Source organism: Gavia stellata, chromosome 22 (assembly GCF_030936135.1).
Source record: "Gavia stellata isolate bGavSte3 chromosome 22, bGavSte3.hap2, whole genome shotgun sequence".
Classification (NCBI taxonomy): domain Eukaryota; kingdom Metazoa; phylum Chordata; class Aves; order Gaviiformes; family Gaviidae; genus Gavia; species Gavia stellata.
Genome location: NC_082615.1, coordinates 14,224,463 through 14,241,121, shown reverse-complemented (window position 1 = coordinate 14,241,121; position 16,659 = coordinate 14,224,463). Strand labels below are relative to the sequence as shown.

At 54.8% G+C, this 16,659-nt stretch overlaps 2 protein-coding genes across 2 annotated transcripts; both read left to right on the top strand.

The window, feature by feature from the left end:
* The first annotated feature begins 106 nt into the window (after positions 1-106).
* On the top strand, positions 107-5,035 carry ALYREF (Aly/REF export factor). The gene is made up of 6 exons (XM_059828269.1): positions 107-340; positions 573-704; positions 3,157-3,304; positions 3,399-3,462; positions 3,634-3,814; positions 4,762-5,035. The coding sequence occupies exons 1-6, from the start codon at positions 107-109 to the stop codon at positions 4,774-4,776; spliced, it is 774 nt and encodes a 257-aa protein (XP_059684252.1). The 3' UTR covers positions 4,777-5,035.
* Positions 5,036-5,349: 314 nt separating this feature from the next.
* Positions 5,350-16,034, top strand: ARHGDIA (Rho GDP dissociation inhibitor alpha). Its single transcript, XM_059828069.1, has 6 exons — positions 5,350-5,392; positions 12,198-12,407; positions 12,812-12,895; positions 13,507-13,583; positions 13,764-13,827; positions 14,308-16,034. Exons 2-6 carry the CDS (start codon positions 12,218-12,220, stop codon positions 14,505-14,507), a joined length of 615 nt encoding a protein of 204 aa, XP_059684052.1. The 5' UTR covers positions 5,350-5,392; positions 12,198-12,217; the 3' UTR covers positions 14,508-16,034.
* Positions 16,035-16,659: the final 625 nt, after the last annotated feature.

Sequence of the window (16,659 nt, the reverse complement as noted above, 5' to 3'; positions counted from 1 at the left end):
ACAAGCGCGCGCGGCCGCCGCGCCTTCGCCGTTAGTCCCGCCTCTTCCGTTTCCGGCGTCGGCGCAGCGCGGCCGGAAGTGCAGGCCCCGGAGCGGAGCCGCCATCATGGCCGACAAGATGGACATGTCCCTGGACGATATCATTAAGCTCAACCGAAGCCAGCGGGGGGCCGGCCGAGGCGGCGGCCGGGGCGGCCGGGGCCGGGGCGGCGCCACCCGCGGGGGCGGGCCCGGCCGGGGCGGCGTGGGAGGCGGGCGAGCGGGCGGCGGTGGCCCCGTGCGGAACAGGCCGGTGATGGCCCGGGGCGGCGGCAGGAACCGGCCCGCGCCCTACAGCCGGGTAAGGAGCGCGGTGGGGGCGGGCGGGGAGCGCGGCCGCCCGCGGGGCTCGGCGGCTCCGCGGGGGCCCGGGCCGGGCCGGCGGCGGCGGGATGAGGCGGCGGGGCCGCGCGGGGGGCGGCCGGGTGGAGGGCGGGCCCGCCGGGCAGCCCTTTGTCCGCTCCCGGCGGGGGGCGGGCAGCGTGGCCGGCGGTGCCCCGGCGCCGGTCAGCGAGGTCCCGGTCTCGTTGCAGCCGAAGCAGCTCCCCGAGAAGTGGCAGCACGACTTGTTCGACAGCGGCTTCGGGGCGGGGGCCGGCGTGGAGACCGGCGGGAAGCTGCTCGTCTCGAACCTGGACTTCGGCGTCTCGGATGCGGACATCCAGGTAGGGGGCTCGGGAGCGGCCCCGCTGGGTGCGCGGGGGTCGTTCACAGGGGGTTTAATTCATAGTGTCGGGGTTGGGCATGCTGGGTGCGTGCAGGAGCTCTGCAAGTCCCGCTCCCTTCTGCGGCCAGGATGGAAGATCCCCGAGTGAATTAGCTCTCTGTTGGTGACGGGGTTTGTGGCGCAAGTGTCTGTCCTGCAGAAGTTCTGGTGATCCCGGGGGGTCTGCAATTCAGAAAGGCCTCCATCTTCTGCGGAGCGGTAGCTGATCGCATTGTGAATGACTCTGCCACAGCACACATGTGGGAAAATGCTGCTGTTTGGCTGAATCTAGCTGTGACTGGAGAATTCAGTATAAACCGTGTAAACTCTTAAGGTCTGCGTAACTGCAGAAATTCCGTAACCGCACTGCATGTACGTCTGTGTGCTTTGTTTTTATGGGACCTGTTCGCACAGCTTTGTTGAAGTTGCATTCTGTTGAGCGTTGAGGTGTTCCTCTGGACACACCCATCGGTGTAATTGGGAAGACTTATTTGGGGGGGAGAGCACGGTGCCCTGCGCTGCAGCATCTGTGGTACCTGGTGTGTTAAATCTTCTAGCCGAGTTACTTGTTGGGGTCATATCTCTTGTTTCAGCCATGCCTTGGTTAAGATCCTGCTGGGTTCTTTCAGTCGGGTGTATGGCACGATCTGTCTCTGTGGCTGCGTGGGTCAGGAGGGGTTGAGGTGTGGCGTTCCCACCTGGCTGTGAGGCCACGGTCACGAGTGGGGCAGTGAGTTGTGCAGAAATAAACATTTGCAAATACCAGGTGCATCCCCACTGGGAACTCCGGTGGCTCGGTCACGCTGCAAAGTGCTTCCTTTTAAACTGGCTTCTGGTCCTCGCGTCCTCACCAGGGAAAAACAAACAACTATTTTTATGCTTTCTTCATCGGTTAACTCCACATGCCGACCAGGGTGTGCCTGGGGAATTGGAAGTGAGCTTTTTCAGGTCACCCAGTTACTGGGTAATGCACTTAAAACCACCTATTTTCCTCATGTAAGTTCAGATTTGGTCTAAATAAGTTTCTTGTTTGTTGTAGTTAGGCCCTGATGTGTAAAATGTGGCTCTGTGAAGTCACTTCAGTTTAACCAGCTCCTGCACTTTGTGTGGCAGTTGAGATTCACCTTTTCTGCCACTGGCTTGGGCTGAAGTGTGGATGAACTTCCACCTATGGTTTATTTAGCAGCAAAGCTGACTTAATGGCTTTGCACCTGTTTGTTACTACCCATCCCATAATTTAGTGCTGCCTCAGATGTGGTGACTGCTTTCTTTGTTTCTATGCTAATCGCATAATTAACGTGGTACAGCGCCGCTTGGGCAGTGTATTGGCAGGAACGAGTGGCTGGAAGGAACCTCGAACGCATGTTGCTCTCGGAGGAGCTGTGCAGCATCGCTCCCTGAGCATTCGCTGCTGCTCGGGAGGAACCCGTGTTCTCTGCAGTACAAAGAGGAGCTGGCTCCAGAGAAGTGGCTGAGCACCACCTCACCTGTGTTGCGCTCTGTTCCAGAAAGCTTCTATCAAGTGCCGTGTAATGTTCACCTCTGGTGAATGCGTACAAGGGGGGAGTTGGCCTGCAGCCCTGCCTGAAGTGCTGCTTGCTTAAGAGGTGGAAGGACACGTATGGTGCTCTGTCAGATGCTTGGCAGTAGCTTACGGAGACAGCTGTGTGGCAGTCAGGCTTTGCAGCAGATGCTGGAGAAGGTGGCCTGTCCCTTGGGCACCCAGCAGCTCTGGTGTAGGTATTGAGCTTTCAAGGCGCGGGGTATAGCAGAAACTCGCGAAGGTGAGGGGTCCTTGTTGACTTCCTAAATGTAGCGCCTGTGAAACAAAATTGGTGGCTTTGTTGCTGCCTCTTCATTTCCATCCTTCATGACAGAAAATGACATGCTTCAGTAGAGGGCTTTCCTAATCTCAGTTTTTGGGGTGTATTCCTAATGGGCTGTGTTTTTAAATTGCACCTGGTCTAGTAAAGATGTGGGAGGGGGTGGGATCCAGCACACTGAAACTGTGATCATCTCATGAATCCCTGCATTCATACAGGTCATTCTTCCTCTATGAAATGGATTAGGGTCTGGATTATTTTTAAATAGTCACCCCATTGACGCAGCCTCAACAAAAAAACGTGTAGTTTCCCTTGAGTCTGCTTTGCTGGCTGTAAATGTGCACCCTGCAAGTGGTGAATGTGAAGTCCTGCTTGGTTTTGCCACCTGTGGCAACTTTCTGAAATCATTCTGATGGGCTTGTGCTCCCCTCATTCATCGGTGCTTTTTCCGAGTTGCCAATGGTGTTTTGAAAAGCGCCTGTGATTGTTGAGAGCGCTCATGTATGGGGAGCTGCCAGCACTGTCTCTTGGCTGTGCGGTGTTTGCACCCCTGACGGATGTATGCGTTCTTCTCCTTCTCTCTCTCAGGAACTCTTTGCAGAGTTTGGGACCTTGAAGAAGGCAGCTGTGCACTATGACAGATCTGGCCGCAGTCTAGGGACAGCGGACGTGCATTTCGAAAGGAAGGCAGACGCTCTGAAAGCGATGAAGCAGTACAACGGAGTCCCCTTGGACGGTGAGTCTGCATGGCTGTCTCTGTAGCATACTTCACTGGCTGGCTGGACTGGCCCGTGCGCCCGTGTCCCGCTCACAGGCTGCTCTTCCTCCAGGGCGCCCCATGAACATTCAGCTGGTCACATCACAGATCGACACACAGAGGAGACCAGCACAGAGGTGAGATGCTGTACGGCCGCAGGAGTCGCTGTGCCCGGTCAGCGCGGGGTGGGAACGTGCCTGGCCTCTCTCTGTGTAGGAAGCGTGGCTCCGTCTCCCATTCGGCAAACTTCCGCATGCTGTTTGGGTTAGCCGGGATGCACTAAAACAGTTGCTTTTTGAAAATCACAGTGTAAACAGAGGTGGCATGACCAGAAACCGCGGTGGTTCAGGAGGATTCGGTGGTGGAGGAGGCAACAGACGAGGTACTCGTGGCGGGAACAGAGGGAGAGGCAGAGGAGCTGGAAGAACTTCCAAACAGCAACTCTCCGCAGAAGAACTAGATGCACAGCTGGATGCTTACAATGCCAGGGTAAGTGCTGCTTGGGTGCTGCCCATGGGGTTCCCCGTGGCATCTCGTTCTGGGAAACATTGGCATCCCAGAGCCGGCAGGAAGGCGAAAGCATTTTCCAGGTCATGAGACTAAAGCAGTCTGTCTCTAGAGCCAAGCAGTGACTTGGTCCGGTGGTTGGCTTTATTTTCCTGAAGACTTTGTCAGCTACTGTTACTGATAGCCAAGGAACAGCCCCTTCTCCAGCTCTCCAGCTTGCTGGGGCTAGTGTAGGGCAGGCTCTTCCGTAGCTGGAACAGCTGTGACGAACAGTAGCTGCGTGACAAAACCCACAGGGGTAATGGGCTGCAGAAATGGAAAAACAAAAAGAAAAAAAAAGTGAAATAACTACATGGGATGCTAATGGAGGAAAGGTGCTGGTGGCAGATATGAGTCTGTAACGCACGGGGCCATGCATGTCGTTTGCTGCCTTCAGAACTAGATCAGACGCCTCTGTGCTGCGGCCAGACTAAAATCTCTATAGAGAACCGAGGTCACACGTGTACGCGGTGACAGCTGAGTCAGTGTTGTAGGAATGGGATAAAATTGAGGCGAGAGTACGGAAGAAGTGGGATGAGCAGAATTCCAGAAGAAAAATGGCGTGGGAATGTCTGGTGTTTCAGAACAGTCTTCTCTGGTGTCAGGGATGCATAAATAGTGTTATTTTGCAGAAGACTTGGATGAGGCGGGGGAGCGCAGCAGGGCAGTTCACAGTCATGCCTTGGCGCGCTGCGGTGGGTCGGCTGTGCCCCGGCACTGCCGGACGCTCCCAGGCCAGCGCCTGAATGGGCTGGGGCTCAAACCCGCATGTTCCTGTCTGGCAGCACCGGGGAGTTGCCGTGGTTTGCCGGAGCCAGACTGCCTCTGGGAGGGTTGGGCGGGCTGGGTGCCGCAGGGTGCGTGGTGACGGCTCCTCTCCTCTCTTCCAGATGGACACCAGCTAAAGTGGCGGGCGGCAGGTGCAGGGAAGGACTCCGATCTCGCTCCACGCTCCCCGGCGGGGGCTGCGGCTGTGGCTACTACTACCGAGGATGGGATTTGTTTTACTTTTACGTTCTGGGATAGGTTTTAAACTCCTGTAAAGGTTTTTTTTTAATTCTGAAGCAGACCTGTTTTGTACCGAGTTATTTTTGGGATAAATTTTACTGGTTGCCTGTTGGGCAGAGGTGGCTTTTTCACCTTTGCCGTAATAAAATAGAACCGTGTCTAGAGCTGTGGACGCCTCCTCCTCCGTGCCCCGCCGTGCCCTGCTCCCCCGTGCCGTGCTCCGCCGGGCCCCGTCGTCCCCCGCCCCGCGCCGCCCGCGCGCGCCTTCCCGCGCCCCGCCTCGCCCCGCCCCGCGGCGCTCTACCCCTCCGCCCCAACTCTATCGTCCCTCCCGCCACCGCGCGCGTATCCCGTGGGCCAATCAGCGCGCCGGGCCGCGGCCGGAAGTGAGGGGCCGGGCTCAGCCTTGTGTAACGGGAAGTGACGGGCGTGTCCCGGAAGTGCGGGGGTGCGCGGGCGGCTGGGCGGATCCCGGCGGCGTTGTCACCGCAGCGCGGAGAGCGAGCAGGGCCGGTAGGGCGGGGCCGGGCCGGGCCGCGGCGGGGCGGGGGAGCGGCGGGGACCGGGCCGCGGCGGGGACGGGCGGCTCCCTGGGGGCCGTGAGGCCCCGGGGGGGGATGTTCAGGTCGTGGGGCCGCGCCTCCGCCCCGCCGGGGCCTGGCCGGGCCGGCCGCACCGCGCCCCGCTGGCTCCGGGCCGCGGGAAGGGCCGGGGCGCGGCCGAGGTGCGGGAGCGGGACCCCGAGTGCCCTTGCACGACCTTCTAAGGGCCGGGGAAAGCCGCTGTCCGCGGCGGAGGCCGTTCCGGAGGGGAGCTCTCGGGGCACGAGGCACGCAGTTAGGGCGAAACAGGGACGGTTAGGGCCGGCTCGTGCTCCCCGGAGGACCGGGGCTGCTCCGAGCCCTCCCCTCGGGTGTCTCTCGTTGCCTGGGCTCCGGGGGGCGGTAAAAGGGGACTCTGGGCCCTTTTCACTTTCCAGGCGTTGGGAGGTGCAAGCGCTCTCGTTTGTCTCAAACAGATTTTCCATAAATGGTTTCTAGTTATGAACTGAGTAACTTGGAAGCAACTTCCTCAGGGTCGATTTCCTTCCGTGTTAGAGGAATTAAAGAGCCTTTTTTATCCCCCTTAATGCTGTAGGCAGGGTGCATTTTCAAGCAGCTGGGGCAACGTGCATAAAGACTGCAGTGTGGCTCCTGCAGGAGGTATCGGTTCTCCTTCTTCCTTTGCAGCCCTGCCGGAAGGATGGCAAGGTCTTCCCTGGCTCTGTAGGCGCTTTTGCAACAAGTCTGAAAGTTGTAACTTCCTTTTCTTAAGATGAGAAGAACTCCCACTGATGCCAAGTGGCTAAATTGTTGCCTTGAGAGTTTCGGGTCTAGTCCAGAGTGCTTTGTTGCACTGGCTGTCCAAGCATTCTTCCAGTGCGGGTATTCTTGTCCCATAACTGCTGAGCAGAGACGGTTTCATTGTACTGTTCTGCTACGGTGACGAGTGGCGATGCGTACGAATGGGTCTCGCTCTTGGCGGTGTCCGCGGCTGCAGCTCCAGCGTCACCGCACGGACTGGCGGTTGCAGCCAGACTGCAGCTCGTTCTGAAGTTGTGAGCGTGTGGAACTGTCTGCTCACGCCTTTGGTTTTGCTCTTGACAGTTAATGCCTTGTACGTGAACTGCAGTCTAGGGTTATGTCACGAGCATAAAATAAAATACTACATTTCCAAACTGCCGAGTCCCTGCAAGGCAGCAGGCTGTTTCCAGAGTCCTTCATCCCCAGAGCTGTGAGCCAGTGGCGGGGATCAGGTGAGATGAGAGTTCTCTGGGATGCTCTTACAAAAAGACTGGTGCAGCGGCATTATCTGGACATTTCCTTGCCTCCAAACTCCCGGATGGAGTCAGAGGGCAGTGCTCGGCCTTGGGAAGTGTCAGTGAGTCACCAGTTCCTCCTTTGCCGCTGATGTGCCCCCCTCCCTCCACTGCTGCTGCCCTGGGAACCATCCGAGCTCAGTTTATTTCTGATCTAGCCTCCCGAGCTGCTGTTGTACATGTGGAGCAGCAGCACAGCTTGAGCCGGTTTAAGCAGTTTTGGCTCCCGGTCCTTACAGTATAGCAGCGTTTGTAGCTGCATAGGGAACTGGATCAGCAAACTGATCTGACTGGAAAATATCCCTGCAGAAACGGTTATTAGCTGGATCAAATTCCAGCTGAGTTTGCCGTGTGGCTGCACAAGCTTTTCTTTGCACCATGGGGGAAGAAGGAAGGGTGGGGACCGCTCGAATTGGCACCGCTGTGTGTCTGCAGCTGCGCCGTGGCCTAATGGATGTCCGAAGCCAATTAGCTCATCTGAAGAGACTCTGACTGACTCTGGTTTCACTAGGGCCGTGGGATCTTGATCCCGGGGTATGAAGAAGTTGCTGTTTACCGCTGTCTGCCTGAAAACAAACAGGGTTATGTTCCTAGCAGTTTTTCTGTCTGGCAGAAGGTGGGGCTCTTGCATTCACTGCTGCTAGCTCCTTGGTCTTGCGTGAAGAATGCTGAGAATCCAGGAGAAACTGCTGACTTGAGGAAGCAGTGAAGACAGTTGAGTGCGAATTACCAGGTGGGAAGCGATTCAGCCTCCTGCTGTCCTGAGAAGAGCCCAGGGCTGTTTCCTTAGACATCTCTCCACAGCCGAGGAGCTACCCCCTGTAATTTGCTTTCAGGCTGAGCATGGGCTGGGAGTCCCCTTCCCTGCCCGCCGTGTCAGAGTTCACAGCGGGTCTGTGCCGTCTCGCAGAGCAGCGGGCTTCCCAAGAGTCGCGGAGGCGCCAGCTCTAGCGTTCTGCGACTCAGCTGAGTCTTAAGAGCCAGAGAGCCTCTGTGCGGAGGTGCCGATCAGGGCACCCAAGCATCTCCTGAGTGTCAAAAGGAGCTGAAGAGGAATTTCCTTCCAAGCGCCTCAGAGCAAAGCCTGAGGTTTGAGGTGTTGAGCTCCCGTAAGCACCCGTGCCTGGCTGCAGGTCAGCAGTGTAGTGGGAAGGCTTTCGTTAAGGATCTGAGCCCTTTGAAGGACCGTGTTGCAGGTCCCCTCTCCTCTGCGTGTCGGTGCGTGCTTGCTGGAGGTCTCAGCACTGTGCAGGTGAGATACGCGATTGCAGTTCTCTTCTCTCCTGGCAGTTCACATGCGATCGAGTCCCTTGGCTTTGCTTTGTCTGGCAGCGTGATGGCTGGTCTTTCACACACCTGGAAAACCTCTGTTTTACTAATCCTGAGCTGTAATAAATGCTTCCTCTGAGAAGCCTGAAGGGCGAGGTTGAGGCCCTCATAAAAGTTTTGATGCAATTAGGAGTCTCCTTTTCTGGCTGCGTGCTTGGAGAAGCGGCCGAGGTGCTGTGACCCGTGGTGACGAGATGCAGCGCTCTGTGCAGAAGGGGGTGGTCAGCTGTGTCGCAGCGTGCCTCTCGACCCTCACCTCCAGCTAGGGTGCAGGAGCCTGCTCTTCTCGGGAGCGCTGCAGGCTGTGGCTTTGGCGCAGCCTGGTCAGAGGTGTTGCTCTTCTGACTGCTGCTCCTGGGGAAGCCTGTTGGAAGAGGTGAAGTGGTATTTCTCCAGGGCTTCCTCAGAGACCTGAACCCTGGCCTGGCCTGAGCTGCTGGTTGGAACAGTGCTTTGTGTTGGTCTGAAGAGCTGTTTTCTGTCTCTGGTGGACTTCTGTCATTTTAGAGATCCTGCGAGGACTGGGGTTGTTCTTGATTAATCTGTGTGGTAGTGTGCATGATTGTTTCTTTAGCTCTGGATCACAGGATTAAGGCTAGAGGCATAGGAACACAACCAAAGAGCTGGGGATTTGGTTTTTTTTTGTTGGGTTTTGGTTGTTTTTTTTCCCTCCTATGCCCTGTATGGCATGGTTGTTACTAAACATCTGTTTGTGCGAGAGATTACCCTAATGGAGCTGATGAAGATTGGGTGCTGGTGATGTGTGGGAGGACACTGTTGCCCCGTCTGTTACATATGGAGGATGGTTATCAGTGAGTGGTAGCTCTATACGTGGGTGAGACCAAACTAATGCATTTTTTAACTGATCAGGATAGGATACCTGATCCTGGAAATCGGCTGCTATTTCAGCTGCTAGAAATCAGTACTGTTTAACGCTAAGGCTGTTCCTGTGCAGAGCGCAGCGATCTTCCAGACCTGACCCTGCTGTTGGGAGCTGCACTGTGGTTGGCACTGCTCTGTTCACCTTGCAGTGCTGATCCTTCGCTGTGTGTGCAGGCTGGCTTCAGCAAGCTTTGGTTGTTCAAGGAGAGGCTGTCTGATGGCTCCTGTGGCCTGTCACTTGCAGATGCTGATCAGGCCATTTGTCAGAAGTTTTGTCTCTGCTTGGTCTGAAAATTGGAAGGTGATGTACACCTGTGGATGCTAATGCCACGGAAAAGGAGCTGGCACCATTGGGGATATGCGTGTGGATACTGGTGGATCGTCTGCCACGTGTGTCTGTTATATTCGTGCTTTCAAAGAGGGCTCAATCACAGAGAGTTTGGGAGTCAACAGAAGTCAGTGACTTGGGACTTTAGTTCTTGAAAGCTCTCGCTGGAAGTTGATCAATTCCATTTCCTGAAAGCTACAGGTCTCTTAGGAAGGTCCAGGAGTTCTTCAGTGTAGAGAGAGAGAATGACGTGTAGTGCTTGGGAGGTGAAATCTAGCCTGGAGGTGAGACGAAGAACTGAAATAAAGGGATCAAGCAGTAGAACGGATGCTTGAGTGAGTGTTTGCTCAATGCTTCTGGGAGTCTTCAAGGCTGGAGGCTGGACAGGAGTACAAGGGAAGTGACTGGGTTTGATACAGAGATACCAGGGTGAAATCCAATCAGTTGTTCATGTATGACATGAGATTAAAAGGCCTTTTGAATACAAATTTCCATGATATTCAGTGCCAGGATATTGGACAATGCCATGCAGAAGGGCCAGCTGTTGGTTGTAAAGTGTAGGGGTCAGTACTGGCGGTTGTTGGGAGTTGTAAGCACAAAAGTACGATGGGAAAAGCTCCCCTACACAGACACGCTTGTGCCACGCAGGGCCAAAGCCATTGTAATAACCCTAAAGTGCCACATCGTCCCCCCACCTTTGTCTGGTGATAAATGTTAGTCAGGCTTTAATACCCAGAAACACCAGTTGCATCCATTGCAAGTATCCTACCCCCAGGACACCCTGAGAGCCGTGCCAGTGTTGCCAGGGAAGCGCTGCCAGCACAGGACAAGTCAGCAAGTCTGTTCTCAGGTTTGACAATGGGCAAGGAGCAGGTCCCCACCAGGGGCCTGGCTGCAGCTCCGCCTCAGCATCGGCTCTCTGGAAGCTGGGGCTGGCGCGTCACCCAAGAATCCTGGCAGGTTGGCTGGTCACTGGTTCTCCCTCCCCCTTTCCTTTTCTCTCTCCTCTATGTATTTGCTGATAGGCCTGCGGTATTCTCTTCTGGAGGAGATGTGCAAAATTTCATTTTCTGTGGCTAATCCGTCTCCTTTGCCCTGTTCCCCAACGAAACATTCATAATATTTATGGCTAAAAATATTAGTGGAGCCCAGGTGGCACCTCCACTATTCTGCTATTACAGCCATTGCCAGGCTCGAATTGGATCTGGAGTCAGACTGGCTCCAGCATCTGCAGAACTTGCTTGCGTCACTATAAAATGTGCTCTGTAAACTGTGTGTGATTAATGTCAGTGCTGAGGTCTTTCTTTCCCCCTCTGGTGGCACATTGGGTAGATACCTGAAGGGGGCCTACAAGAAAGCTGGAGAGGGACTTTTTACAAGAGCATGTAGTGATAGGACAAGGGGTAATGGCTTTAAGCTGAAAGAGGGTAGATTTAGGTTAGGTATAAGGAAGAAATTCTTCACCATGAGGGTGGTGAGGCACTGGAACAGGTTGCCCAGAGAAGTTGTGGATGCCCCATCCCTGGAAGTGTTCAAGGCCAGGTTGGACGGGGCTTTGAGCAATCTGGTCTAGTGGAAGGTGTCCCTGCCCCTGGCAGGGCGGGGGTTGGAACTAGGTGATCTTAAGGTCCCTTCCAACCTAAACCATTCTATGATTCTATGAAATGGAATAATTGAACTGTGTGCTATTCTGTCTGTTAGCTCAAGGACAAAAAGAATGGATGATGGTTAGCTTATTTAGTGTAACCTTATGAGAAGCTTTAGGTGCATGTAGATCATAATTAAGCCTGTATTTTAAGTACGTTGTGTGTGTTTGTTGTCTTTGTAGCAAATGTTGCAGTTCTTGATTTATTTGGAAACTAGACGCTAGAGCAGTGAATGCAGTTCCACAGTCTGTTGTGAGTCATGTGTGCTAGTGCAGAGCTCCAGGTGGGAATATTGAACAGGATGTAGGAATGCCAGGTAATGACAGAAACACCTGGATCCTCCAGCAGATCATTTGTGAAAGATTTTGCTTGTACAAAAAGCCTTTCAAAAGCTGTCACTGAAAGAGTTTTTCAAGTCTTCAGAGAGTCCAAGTTGGTATTTGCCGTAAGGTGACCCTTAGGACAACGTGCCCTGCAGAACATCGAGAATTACTGAGGATGTCATTGGCTTTTACCGGGGTTTTTAACAAGGTGTTGGCATCACCTTTCACCAGCCCTCAGTGTGCAGCTGGGTGTTTCCTGGTTAGAGTCTTGGACAGCCCAGCCAAACTACACGTTTTTAATCCATTATCTGTTTCACTGGCTATGTGTGACACAGATCTTTGAAAAGGACCGAGCATGAGATCAGCTGAGCCAGGTGTCTTATTCCACTCCTCTGAGGCACCCAGCACGTGGCGCAGAGCAGATTGATCTGATTGAGTTACAAACTGTGAGCTCCAGACTGCAGCAGAGGCTCCTGGCATTTGTGCCAGTGGTGGGGCAGAGGCCTATTCTTAGCTGGAATCGTGTGTTGTAGAGAGTAGAACTGAACTGGGTTTATTCTGGTCTCAGGTTTATCATGAGTGAAAGCCTCACCCAGTTGATCTTGTGGAGGAGAGTGGTTTCTCTATGGCTTGGGGTATTTACCTGTTCCAGCTTATGAGTAAAACGCTGAGGCTGAGTTTTTCCCCCCCTCTTGTGTGGGCTTCCATGGGCTGAATAGAAGACCTGGCCTCCTGGAGGAGGCTGCAGGGGCTGCAGGCCCGTGGCAGGGTTGTGTTCCCTGAAGGCCCCCTGGGGACAGCCCGTGAAGGGCCCAAGTGAGAGAGGGAGCCTGTGGAGTCACGGCAGAGCAGGTTGGGGAAGCCTGGTTAGTACTGCCAAACTGTGCTGCTGGGAAGGAGCCCATGCAGGTGGAGAAGGTAGGTGCAGTTATGCTTCTCCTCCCCACTTCAGTGTAACTCGGGTGTGTGAGGATGGCAGAGCAGGAGCCAACGGCAGAGCAGCTGGCCCAGATTGCAGCTGAAAATGAGGAGGACGAACACTCCGTCAACTATAAGCCACCTGCCCAGAAGAGCATCCAGGAGATCCAGGAGCTGGACAAGGATGATGAGAGCCTGCGCAAGTACAAGGAGGCACTGCTCGGTGCCGTCACTGTGACTGCAGGTGAGCCCTAGGACGCGGCTATGCCTCACCTGAGCCAGAGCTCCATCAGTCACCTCCAGCCTCACCCCTGCTCCCGCCTGGGAGCTGTTCTCCTCCCAGCTCTTTGCACTTTGGCATGAGCACAGCCAGGAGCATAAAGGCATGTGTCTGCGGTCCCCCCGTGCTGATCTCTGGCCCCTGGAATAAGCACAGGGACTGAGGGGTGGCACTCTGCCTTTAGAAGGGGATGCTCTTGGGGGGACTGTGGGCTGGGCCTAACACAGCAGGGAGCTCAGACCTTCACTGAGGGCGATGTTGTTCTCAGTGGTTCTCTTGCTCTTTCAAGAAGTGCCCTGGAAGGAAAAGGAGTTGTGTTTGTTGGTATCAGGGACGGGTGTTTAACAGCCTTGTTACTTGTCTTCTAGATCCCAATGCTCCAAATGTGGTGGTGACCAAACTGACTTTGGTCTGCGCTACTGCTCCTGGCCCTCTGGAGCTGGACCTGACAGGTGAGCTAGGAAAGAATTCCAGCCCTTCTCCCAGATCAAAGCTGGCTTGGTGTGGAGCCTGGCAGCAGGCTCCATGGGAACACTGCTGGTGTGGTAGGCAAGCGCTCCTCTGTCAGACGTGCCCCTGTGCTGGATGCAGAGTAAGGTGCCCGGGCCACCAGCGGGTTCTGTACTCTGAGGCCAGCGGCTGTGTCCCTGTCGCAGCAGAAGGCCTTTCTGCTTTTGCTCCCTTGCCAGCCCTCGTTTTGTAGAGGCGTGAGCTGCCGGGCGGGGGAGCCAGCTGTCCTCCAGCCTGCACAGCGACACTAATGGCAGCTTCAAGATGGTGACGGCCTCGGAGCAAACGTCTACAAAGGAACATTCTTGAATTAACTGCATTGCTGCGCTGCAGTGTCCTTTCACAGGGCATCGCTTGCCTGCCTCAGGTAGCGTGGGCAGTGCAGCAAGGAGGGTCCTGTCATGCAAAAATGAAAGGATGAACTGCGTGCTGTCCAGGCAGTAAGGGTCATCCCCTGCTACTGCAGATACTCTCCTCATCACCTCTTGCAACTTAAAGTCACCCCAGAGCACAATACAAAGGGACTCTGAGCAACCCTCTCCCTTCTTTGTAGGTGACCTGGAGAGCTACAAGAAGCAAGCGTTTGTGCTGAAGGAGGGTGTGGAATACCGGATAAAAATCTCCTTTAGGGTAAGAATTCAGATCTGAAAACTGAAGAATGAGTGGAACACCAGACTGCTGCAGTCCCAGCGCAGGGAGTGCCTGAGCCCTGAGAAGTGGTGCGATGGAGGAAATAGTCTCCTACTGTGGGTGGGGTGGGCGGTGTGTCTAGGAGCTATCTTCTACAGTCATTTTTTTGTCTCTCTGCAGGTTAACAGGGAGATTGTGTCAGGGTTGAAGTATATTCAGCACACGTTCCGGAAAGGTGTGAAAAGTAAGTGCTTTCTGTGACTCAGGTGCTGTTTTGTGTGAGGGCTTTCTGCTCTTTCCACTGTGGTGATGGGGGCTCGGCTGCTGGTGCCCCAGCAGCTCATAATGGGAGGAGACAGTCTTCAGTTATCTCTGTGCCGCTGAGCCTGTGGCAACATGTAAAGGCATCTGGGTCTGCTGCAGGGTGGCAGCATGTGGTCCTGGCTGCACCTGCACCTGCACCTCTGGGCTTGATGTGTAATCCCTGCCGGAGCACGGCCGTGAACAGTTCACTGCTGACAGTGGTGCTAGCATGGGGGGATCACTCCCTGCAGGAGGAGCTGTTCTGGAGTGAACAGAGCTGTTAATGTGGGTGACATTCTTGTTCTCACAGCTCCTCTGTTGATTGTTGTAGCAGTAATAGACCTTTCATTTGCTTTAGCCTTGCCCCAAATGCAGGGGAGGCTCTTAAACAGCCTCCATACACCTCTTTTTCTCCTTCTAGTTGACAAGACCGAGTACATGGTTGGGAGCTATGGCCCCCGAGCAGAGGAGTACGAGTTTCTGACCCCCATGGAAGAAGCCCCTAAGGGCATGCTGGCCCGGGGCAGCTACAACATCAAATCCAAGTTCACAGATGATGATAAGACTGACCACCTGTCCTGGGAGTGGAACCTGACCATCAAGAAGGATTGGAAGGACTAGCCCTTCCCAAGGCCAAACCCCAGAGAGCGTGAATCAGACAGTGGCTACCGTAGAAATCCTCCCCTGTACCAAAGTGCTGACATTGGAACCCTCTTACCTTTCACCCCCTGTTATAATTTGACCAGAGAGCTCAGTTTTGTAATGTGCCCCCTCCCCAGAGAATCACCGAGTGCATTGACCAAACCGTGCTGTCTGCATCTGGTCTCCAGCTGCCCGTCCCAGGGCCGTGCTGTCCCAGCGCAGAGGTGGGAGCACTTGCTCCCTCGCCAGGCCCTTCGCTGCTTCTCACCTTCCTTTATTCAGGAAGGTGCTGAAGGGGAGAGACTCCTATGTTCTGTGTAGGATCCTGTGCTTGGCTTTCCTGTGCACAGCTCAGGGTAGCTACTGCCTCCAAGTAGCTGAAGAACTTTGATGCCAGGCAGCTATTGAATCCGTTTGTTGGCTAGAATCATGTCCAGCCTGCCCCTTCCACCCAGTCAGTGTCCTGGGAACACTGGCAGCTTCATTTGTGGATGTTCCCTGTAACCATGATGCCTTAATGTGTAACATGTATCCTCTAGGGAGGGGGCCCTGCCCTTGTTACACTTTTTAAATGCCACCCACCCTCCCCCTGTTTTTTGGCATGGCACTCATCTTGGTCACGCCCCTCATGGGTTATTAGGAAAGATTCACAACTTCCCGCTTTGCTGCTGGTCCGTTCTTCACCCGAAACAGGGCATCTCCAGAAGGGAGGGTGGTGTGACCTCCTGGGTGATGCCTGGCCACCCCTTCTGGTGTCCAGAGAGCTGGCCTGGCAGGACCCCGGCCCTGTTTGCGTAGAGCTCTGAACTCTCTGGCAGCCTCAGCGCCTCCGAGGCACAGAGGGGGGTTGCGAGGCAGGTGGGTGCGGGAGTCACCAGTGTTGCCATCACCTCACACTTCTCATTGCAGCCAAGGTAGCTGCAAAGCACTGAAATTCCACGACAGCACCTGCCCTCCTGGCTGTTTTGGGCTGAGGATGGACTAATCTGTTTCTGCAGCTGCTCTCCTGATGCGATCAACAAAGAGCTTGCAATGGACAAGTATTCAGAAGCGGTTAATGCCTTATGTATCTGTTCTGCCTTTAAAATCTGTGCCTGGCCTGTCAGTATTTATTGCCTTGACACTCGACTCCCCCCCCGCCCCGTGCCCGTAGCAGACCCCTGCAGCACGCCAGCCTGCCACCAAGGCTGCGCTGACACGGCGCTTCGGGGCGAAGGAGCCCTCTGGGCCCATGAACCCCTGAGGGCTGGGCAGGCACGTTGCAGTTCCGCAGCCCTCTCATTTGGATCCTACCACGTTGAGGTCGTATTAGAACTGGGACCAAGTACATGTGGCTTTCTCGTAGCTACGTCTTTGCCTCTAACTCTCCCTTGCCCTGCCCCTAGAGAGATTTTTGTTAATTTGATTTGGTGCATATTGTCTGTAAATCCTAGACCCGGGTTAACAGGTTTGGAATCATCGTCTGCTTCTCCTTTTATGACAGTTAAATAAAATCTTTGAACTGACCGTCTGCTGTCCGTTCTGGTTCTATTCTGGAACTTCCTGGTTCTGGGTCTTCGGCAGGAAGTGGCAGAACTTCAGTTCCACAAGGGATTTCTGCAAACACTGGGTGTGGGAGAAGACCAGAATCCCTGCGTTTGCCAAGTTGTGAAACACGGGATCTGGGACAGTTCTTGCCAGAGGGGAAGAGGCAAGAGGCCCCCATTGCAGTCTTTGTCTTCAAGATCTCTCCCTTGCTGTTCGATCTGTTCTGCGTGGCCTGCAGTATGAGGGATGAGAAGGGTGTGGGGAAGTGAAGACAGAGGGTCTCTGAGGTGGTAAAGTTGGTGGGGGCCGGGGGGGTGTCTCCTGCCAGCTGAGGAGCAGGTGGGTTCTGAGCTGTGGCCTGCCTGTGTTGTGCCTACACCAGCCACAAGCACGAAGTGAAATTCCTGCGCAGTCAGAGGAATGAGGGAGGCAATCGGAGGGAGAACAGAATCCAGGAGGGGTGATGTGTGATAAGAGCCTGCGGATGTTTACAGAGCATGTGGCATGTTTGTGTTAAGGATAAGAATAGTGTAGCTGGGAAAAGCTCTTTACAGAATGCAGCACTAGAGAAGCTGTAGAGGAGATGGCTCGGCCCTCCTCCTGG